The following is a 9,122-nucleotide window of genomic DNA, read 5'->3' as shown; positions in this document are numbered from 1 at the left end:
CCATGCCCAAGAGGGTTAAGGCAGTGTTGGAAAATAATGGTGGCCACACAAAATATTGACACTTTGGTCCCAATTTGGAGATTTTCACTTAAGGGTGTACTCAGTTTTGTCAGATACTGTATATACATTATATGGTAGGAACATATTATGTGGCAAATATTGAGAGAGGGCAGAGAGAGTGCAAGGAAAGGAACAAATTATGAGAGAGGGGGAAGGGAAAGATGAGAGAGGGGAGAAGGGAGAGGTGAGAGGGGGTAGGGAGAGGTGAGAGAGGTGGGAAGGAAAAGGGGGAAAGGGAGGGAGAGGAGAGAGAAGGGGAAGGGAGAGGTGAGAGGGGGAGGGAGAGGTGAGAGAGGGGGAAGGGAGAGGTGAGAGAGGAGGAAGGGAGAGGTGAGAGGGAAGGGAGAGGAGAGGGGGGAAGGGAGGAGAGGTGAGAGGGGGAAGGGCGAGGAGGAAGGAAGAGGAGAGAGGGGGAAGGGAGGAGAGGAGAAAGGGTATCGGCTGTGGAGAACAAGATGAGAAGAAGTTGGTAATAATCACAGAATCACAGAATAAGGTTAATAAAATACAAAACTTTATTGATGAGTAAAAAACCTCAATGGGGTAAATGTATAGAGATTAATACCTTCCAATAACTATGTAATAATATTGGTAGCCCAATAATCAATCGGGATAATCACATCCCTTTGGGTAATGATCCATGACATGAAATGAGTTTATCCATGGGTTGTTCTGATTACATTTAGATGATATAATAAAAATTGCAGCAAGTTGTCAGTGAAAGGCAAAGCGACTGAATGGACTCGGCCCAATGAAATCTTAGTAGCCGTGTTGGCAGAGAGTCATGCAGAGCAGAGATGGGGGAGTTGGCAGAAGTAAAGATGAACTTCTAGAAATGGGATCACTTGGCTAAGCTTGTCATTCAGGGGGATAAAGTTCTGGTTGTGGAACAAAAACTCTGATATAAGGCAGCAGAGAGCCGGCTATGAGATGTCCGTCTCTCCTTGGGATTACTGATGGATCAGGTTCTGTTCTTATACAAGATAATGTCAGCAACATGGAGAAAGCAATTGCAGAGAGAGACACTGGGAGCCGGGAATGCCATATATGTTAGATGGAGCCGCATCACTTTATTACACCCAAGGAGAGGAGAGAGAGGGTGGAGAGGAGTATGGAGGATGGAGAGGAGAGAGAGGGTGGAGAGGAGAGAGAGGATGGAGAGGAGAGAGAGGATAGAGAGGAGAGAGAGGATGGAGAGGAGTATGGAGGATGGAGAGGAGAGAGAGGATGGAGAGGAGTATGGAGGATGGAGAGGAGAGAGAGGGTGGAGAGGAGTATGGAGGATGGAGAGGAGAGAGAGGATGGAGAGGAGAGAGAGGATGGAGAGAAGAGAGAGGATGTAGAGGAGTATGGAGGATGGAGAGTAGTATGGAGGATGGAGAGTAGTATGGAGGATGGATAGAAGTATGGAGAATGGAGATTAGTATGGAGGATGGAGAGTAGTAGGACAGCAGTAAGAGGAAGATGCAGTCTCTTTCTCTGTATTAGTGATTGTTCCAGTCGGCTTTTATTGATGAGAAACTTTAGAAAATGTATTTTCTCCGCCATGAACGAGTCCTAATAATGAGTCGGATCCTCATCATCATCATAGTGAGTATTGATAATATTGGAAAGTGCGGAATCCTACAGAGGGGAGAAGAGGGAATTCACAATGGGAGGCAACCATTATATCCATGAAGAGTAGAAGACTTTCCTTTAGAGGGTTGCAGAGAAATCCGAGGTGTCGGTGAGGACATCCTCTATACATGGAAGAGTTCCAGCAGACCCAACACCGGGACACAATCACCAGACAAATCTCTGGCCGTCTACAAGAGATAATTGTACAATTACACCGAGATATTACATTGTATACATTCCATGAAATGTTTCATCAATACATATATATGTGAATGTGATGTGTATTTGCCAAGCTGTCTCCAGTGGTAATAAGGATGGAGGAGATGATGATGATGAGGTCACTGACGTGACTTGGGTGCCGGATAGAGCAGAGGAGGAAAGTGAGGGTGAGGCACAACCCCAAGGAGGCAGCCATCATGGAAGAGTAGAGAGCATCCACCCTATTCCATCACATTGTGGAGCTGTTATCTCCCGGCCCACTTCCCACAGCTCAGCTGTCTGGACCTTTTTTATTACACGTGCAGCCAATCGCACTGTTGCAATTTGAAACTTTGTCTCAGGCACATCAAGCGTGGCAAAAACACCAACCATTTGGGTACCACATTCTTGACAAGGCATTTAACCTCCCACCACTCAGCCTATTGGCAAGAGCACCAAAGTCTGCCAAAGAGACACCAGAATTTATTCAACAAATCTCTAATCCTGTTCCCAGTGCACTACATTGTGACCTCATCATACAGACCGGCTCCCCAAGCTGTTACTTATAAAGAAAAAAAATGACATTTAAATAGTTTTACCTGCAAGCTTTCTTTTATAAATGTCAGTTTTGCTGCAGCAGGTTCTATACAGGGTACAGATGGGCCACTTTAGAGGCAGACTAAGGAGACCACCCCGGCACTATATTTAATCACATGCCAACCGCCGCACGCACATTTACGTCGGCAGAATGACACGGGCAGGCAAAGGGACGTGCACATACATCTCAATGAATCTGCCGCCTGGCGGGTACATGCCCACCTTGGGAATGTGCCTGCGGATCCTGCAAACTCAATATTCGCCGGCAGGAATTGCGGATTTTGGCGAGGAGAGGCAGAACGGGGAAACAAGGCATTTCCCTGTTCTGCCTAGCAATATTACAGGGATCGGGAGCAGTGATCTCTGTCATGTTGTAGTGAGCCCATCCCCCTACAGTAAGAACACATCCAGGGAACACACTTAACCCCTTGATCACCCCCTAGTGTTTAACCCCTTCCCTGCCAGTGACATTTATACAGTAATCAGTGGCTATTTTTATCTCTGATCGCTGTATAATTGTCAATCGTCCCAAAATAGTGTCAAAAGTGTCCGATCTGCCCGCCATAATGTCACAGTCCCGATAAAAATCACAGATTGCCATTACTAGTAAAAAAAAATAAAAATAAAAAAAATGCCATAAAGCTATCCCCTATTTTATAGATGCCATAACTTTTGTGCAAACCAATCAATATACACCTATTGCGATTTTTATTACCAAAAACATGTAGAAGAATACGTATCGGCCCAAACTGAGGAAAAATGTGTTTTTTTATATATTTTTTTGGGATAATTATTATAGCAAAAAGTAAAAAATATTGCTTTTTTTTCAAAACGGTTGCTCTTTTTTTGTTTATAGCGCAAAAGATAAAAACCATAGAGGCGATCAAATACCACCAAAAGAAAGCTTTATTTGTGGGAAGAAAAGGGCGTCAATTTTGTTTGGGTACAGCGTCACACGACCACGCAATTGTCAGTTAAAATAAAGCAGTGCCGAATCGCAAAAAATGCTCTGGGCAGGAGGGGGTAAATCCTTCCAGGGCTGAAGTGGTTAAAGGATTTTTTTTATTTTTATTATTACACTTTAAGCATCATTAAAATCACTTCTCCTTTAAAAAAGATTGTTTAAAAAAAAAAATGTCATTGATGTCCTCCACGGCAGTACCCGGCCCCCATACCCTCTTTATTGCCATTTACTTGCATTGAAAGCCTTCTAAATGGAGACTTTTGCAGTTCAGGTCCCATAAACTACAATGAGGTTTGTCATTCGGGTCCAATTTTTTGTGATGTTTGAAAGTTCTGATATGAAAAGAACAAGAGGGTGTTTGGCCCATCACTAGTGACTACACGTAATGCTCTGCAGTGGGTTGGGTAACACGTAATGCTCTGCAGTGGGATGGGTGACACGTAATGCTCTGCAGTGGGATGGGTGACACGTAATGCTCTGCAGTGGGATGGGTGACACATAATGCTCTGCACTGGGATGGGTGACACATAATGCTCTGCAGTGGGATGGGTGACAGGTAATGCTCTGCAGTGGGATGGGTGATATGTAATGCTCTGCAGTGGGATGGGTGATACGTAATGCTCTGCAGTGGGTTGGGTGATACGTAATGCTCTGCAGTGGGTTGGGTGAAATGTAATGTTCTGCAGTGGGATGGGTGACACATAATACTCTGCAGTGGGTTGGGTGACATGTAATGCTCTGCAGTGGGTTGGGTGACATGTAATGCTCTGCAGTGGTTTGGGTGACACGTAATGCTGTGCAGTGGGATGGTGACATGTAATGCTCTGCAGTGGGATGGGTAACACGTAATGCTCTGCAGTGGGTTGGGTGACACGCAATGCTCTGCAGTGGGATTGGTGAAATGTAATGCTCTGCAGTGGGATGGGTGACACATAATGCTCTGCAGTGGGATGAGTGACACATAATGCTCTGCAGTGGGATAGGTGACACATAATGCTCTGCAGTGGGATAGGTGACATGTAATGCTCTGCAATGGGATGGGTGACACGTAATGCTCTGCAGTGGAATTGGTGAAATGTAATGCTCTGCAGTGGGTTGGGTGAAATGTAATGCTCCGCAGTGGGATGGGTGACACGTAATACTCTGCAGTGGGTTGGGTGACATGTAATGCTCTGCAGTGGGATTGGTGACATGTAATGCTCTGCAGTGGTATGGGTGACATGTAATGCTCTGCAGTGGGATGGGTGACACGTAATGCTCTGCAGTGGGTTGGGTGACACGTAATGCGCTGTAGTGGGATTGGTGAAATGTAATGCTCTGCAGTGGGTTGGGTGAGACATAATGCTCTGCAGTGGGATTGGTGACATGTAATGCTCTGCAGTGGGATGGGTGACACATAATGGTCTGCAGTGGGATGGGTGACATGTAATGCTCTGCAGTGGGTTGGGTGACACGTAATGCTCTGCAGTGGGATTGGTGAAATGTAATGCTCTGCAGTGGGTTGGGTGATACGTAATGCTCTGCAGTGGGATTGGTGACATGTAATGTCCTGCAGTGGGATGGGTGACATATAATTCTCTGCAGTGGGATGGGTGACATGTAATGCTCTGCAGTGGGATGGGTGACACGTAATGCTCTGCAGTGGGTTGGGTGACACGTAATGCTCTGCAGTGGGATGAGTGACATGTAATGCTCTGCAGTAGGATGGGTAACATGTAATGCTCTGCAGTGTGTTGGGTGACACCTAATGCTCTGCAGTGTGTTGGGTGACACGTAATGCTCTGCAGTTTGTTGGGTGACATGTAATGCTCTGCAGTGGGATGAGTGACATGTAATGCTCTGCAGTGTGTTGGGTGACACGTAATGCTCTGCAGTGTGTTGGGTGACACGTAATGCTCTGCAGTTTGTTGGGTGACATGTAATGCTCTGCAATGGGATGGGTGACATGTAATGCTCTGCAATGGGATGGGTGACACAGAATCTGTGGCGGCCGCTGTCACTCATAGAGAGGAGGCAGGGCAGAGGCGGGGCTCCAATCAGATGACAATGGAGGCGGAGCTGTAGCGGTGATGTGATGTGCGGTGCAGCCAGTGTGTCAATGCAGGCTTGTAGTACAATAGATGGGAGCGCGCATGCGCGGGTGCCCCTATCAGATCAGTGCTGTGAAGGGGGCACCGGTCACACAACAACACAGGAAGTGGGCAATACTGAGCAGAAATGACGCCATTTAGAAGAGGAAAAGAACACAAAGATTACTATTACTGGAATTCTATATTTAAGGATCAGAAAGAGAAAATAAAAGCTGAGAGTTCATATGACTTTACTCTGATATCATTCCATTCCGGACATTCTCTTCATATCCGGATCCGTGTATTACCTGAGAGGGGGAGGGGCTCCCACACACCATCTTCTTATCTTCATCTGTATATAGATACTTTCCAGCCTCCATCATCCCTTCATAGAAGAATAAAATGAGAGTGTTAGAGGAGGAAATGTTGCTGTGATGATGGAGGGGGGGAGGGGTTCATACTGTGCTCTGTAAGAAATGATGGAAAAGTGAGGGGCCCTCACCATGGCAGGGGCCACACACTCATGTCCATCCAACCATTGGGATAGCAGACTGTATGACTGGTGTGCTGGGCTGTCATGTGTACAGGCTGAGAACACACATCTGATTGGCTTAGTTATACTGACACATTGGATGGACCTCGGGGGATGGGGGGTTATTTTTCTGTAAAGGTAAAACCTTGTGGAAGATTGGAGGACCTGACTAAGATTATTATTGGTGGATCTGATTTTCCCCATCCCCCATCTGTAATGATAAAACTTGGGATGAGGAATAAATTCTCCATCATCTGGGAAATCTGTGACTGGCCCAGGAAATCTCAATCATCTCTCTCATTATCTGTAGAACTACAGAGACCTCCAATGGGTTCTACAGAAATTGTATAGAATGTTTGTCACCCGTCCTTCCATTTTCATTACAGTGCAGCCCGGGTGTCAGAAGACCTCCCAACAACGTCCCACCTCCATCATCTCATCACCATCCAATGTTGTCTACATTTTACTATTCACATTCTAAGACTTAGTATGTGTGTTACCTCCAATACAACAGATCTTACCATCCTCTATCCACAGAGTAGCCGGCATTCCAGAGGACCTCACAGCAGCGATCCACTTCTGACTCCAACATCTTCTCATCACCATCCAATGTTGTCCACATTTTACTATTCACATTCTAAGACTTAGTATGTGTGTTACCTCCAATAGAACAGATCTTACCGTCTCTTCACAGAGAAGCCGACATTCCGGAGGACCTCACAACGTCGTCTCACTTCTGACTCCGACATCTTCTTATCATCATCCAATGTTATCACCAGATAGGTCAGAGTTCGGTTTGTGGAGATAACGGAGCAAAGATCATCACAGCACCATAATGTCCCTTTAGAGACATAGACACTGGAGGGAGAAGCAAGAAAGAGGTGAAATGTTCTTCCAGGGAGGGGCAGAAGTAGACACATCCAATGAATAATCAGTGGGCGGGGTCTTAGAGAATGAAATGTTTTTCCAGGGAGGGGCAGAAGTAGACACATCCAATGAATAACCAGTGGGCGGGGTCTTAGAGAATGAAATGTTTTTCCAGGGAGGGGCAGAAGTAAACACATCCAATGAATAATCAGTGGGCGGGGTCTTAGAGAATGAAATGTTCTTCCAGGGAGGGGCAGAAGTAGACACATCCAATGAATAATCAGTGGGCGGAGTCTTATAGAATGAAATGTTCTTCCAGGGAGGGGCAGAAGTAGACACATCCAATGAATAATCAGTGGGCGGGGTCTTAGAGAATGAAATGTTCTTCCAGGGAGGGGCAGAAATAGACACATCCACTGACATTTATATATATTTTATATCTCAGATTGAAATCTTCCCTACCCCCTTCCCAGGGGTGGAGCTCATCATTTCCGCTCTGCAATGCCTCCTGGGAGATTTGTGTCACCCATCGGCATCGCTGGGCCGTATCATCCCATTATTTGTAAACCGGAAATGACGTCATCTCTCATTACATACAAAGCCCGGGGGGGGCAGAGGGGACACACCATTACTACTCATTTATAATACAGGAATAGGAGGGGCAGTTTTGATGGGCAATTTTGATGAGGCAATAGGATGGGGCAATTTTGGGGCAACAAGATGGGTGCAGCTTTCATGTTCAGTTTTGATGGGGCAATTTGATGGGACAGTTTTCATGGTGGCAGTTATTGGAGCAATTTTGATGGGGGCAAGTTTAATGACGGCAATAGGATGGGGCATTTTTTTGGGGGCAATATGATGGAGCAATAGGATGGGAGCAGTTTTGATGGGACAATTTTGATGGGGCAGTTTTGATGGGGGCAATTTTGATGGGGCAATTTGATTGGGGTAGTATAATGGGGCAATTTTGATGGGGCCATTTTAATGGTGGGAGTATAATGGGGCCATTTTGATAGGGAAGTTTTGATGGGGCAATAGAATGGATAGGGGCAGTTTTGATTGGGGCAGTTTGATGGGGCAATAGAATAGGGCACATTTGAGGGTGGCAGTAGAATGGGGCTATAGGATGGGGCAGTTTTGATGGGAGCAATATGATGGGGTAATTTTGATGGGGGCAGTATGATGGGGCAATAGGATGGGGCAGTTTTGATGGGGCAATTGTGATAGGGGCAGTTTTGATGGGGCAATTTTGATGGGGGCAGTTTTGATGGGGCAATTTTGATGGGGGCAGTTTTGATGGGGCAGTTTAATGAGGGCAATAGGATGATGGGGCAGTTTTGATGGGGCAATTTTATGGGGCAGTTTTGATGGGGCCATTTTGATGGTGGCAGTATGATGGGGGCAGTTTTGAGGGGGCAATTTTATGGGGCAGTTTTGATGGGGCCATTTTGATGGGGTAGTTTTGATGAGGCAGTTTTGATGGGGGCAGTTTTGATGGGGGCAGTAGGATGGGGCAGTTTTGATGGGGGCAGTTTTGATGGTGCAAATTTATGGGGCAGGTTGATGAGGGCAATAGGATGGGGCAGTTTTGATGGGGCAATTTTATGGGGCAGTTTAGATGGGGCAGTTTGATGAGGGCAATAGGATGGGACAGTTTTGTTGGGGCAATTTTATGGGGCAGTTTGATGAGGGCAATAGGATGGGGCAGTTTTGATGGGGGTAATAGGATGGGGCAATTTTGAAGGGGGTAATATGATGGTGGCAGTATGATGGGGCAATTTTGATGGGGCAGTTTTGATAGCGGTAATATGATGAGGCAGTTTTGATGGGGCAATTTGGTGGGGCAGCTTCTGCAAAAGGTAATTACTTTTTAAACAATGCTAATTGTAAATGATAAATGATTTATGTACAGATGTTATATATATATATGACATGGACATTCTCTGTATTGGTGATTTAAGCACAAGAGACTCCATTTTGTTCTGACTGTTGAAATGTGTTCTGTGATCTTCACCTCACACACAGACACATCTTCTACTAGAAGCTCTCTCTGTCTCTATTCCCCCCTCCCCCTCAAGGTTTTACTTTTACAATTGTTCTATTCTCCAGCTTTTAATAATATATTTCTATTTCTTAGCTTTTAATAACATCTCACACCTCCCCTTTCTTATCTATGTATAAAATAACATGTAATAATACATTTTGCACGGAACGGACA

General features: G+C 45.6%; 1 protein-coding gene across 1 annotated transcript in view; it reads right to left on the bottom strand.

The window, feature by feature from the left end:
• Positions 1-552: 552 nt before the first annotated feature.
• Positions 553-9,122, bottom strand: part of LOC141133858 (NACHT, LRR and PYD domains-containing protein 3-like) — a 240,287-nt gene continuing 231,717 nt past the window's right edge. The window contains exons 8-10 of the mRNA XM_073623441.1: positions 6,719-6,895; positions 5,814-5,890; positions 553-1,865 (exon numbers count right to left, since the gene is read on the bottom strand). Of these exons, the coding sequence (XP_073479542.1) occupies positions 5,854-5,890; positions 6,719-6,895 (214 nt within the window). The 3' untranslated portion in view covers positions 553-1,865; positions 5,814-5,853. The remainder of the gene's footprint in view (positions 1,866-5,813; positions 5,891-6,718; positions 6,896-9,122) is intronic.

Source organism: Aquarana catesbeiana, linkage group LG03, assembly GCF_042186555.1.
Source record: "Aquarana catesbeiana isolate 2022-GZ linkage group LG03, ASM4218655v1, whole genome shotgun sequence".
Taxonomy (NCBI): Eukaryota; Metazoa; Chordata; class Amphibia; order Anura; family Ranidae; genus Aquarana; species Aquarana catesbeiana.
The sequence above is the reverse complement of the archived record's forward strand: the minus strand, read 5'-3'. Positions and strand labels throughout refer to the sequence as shown.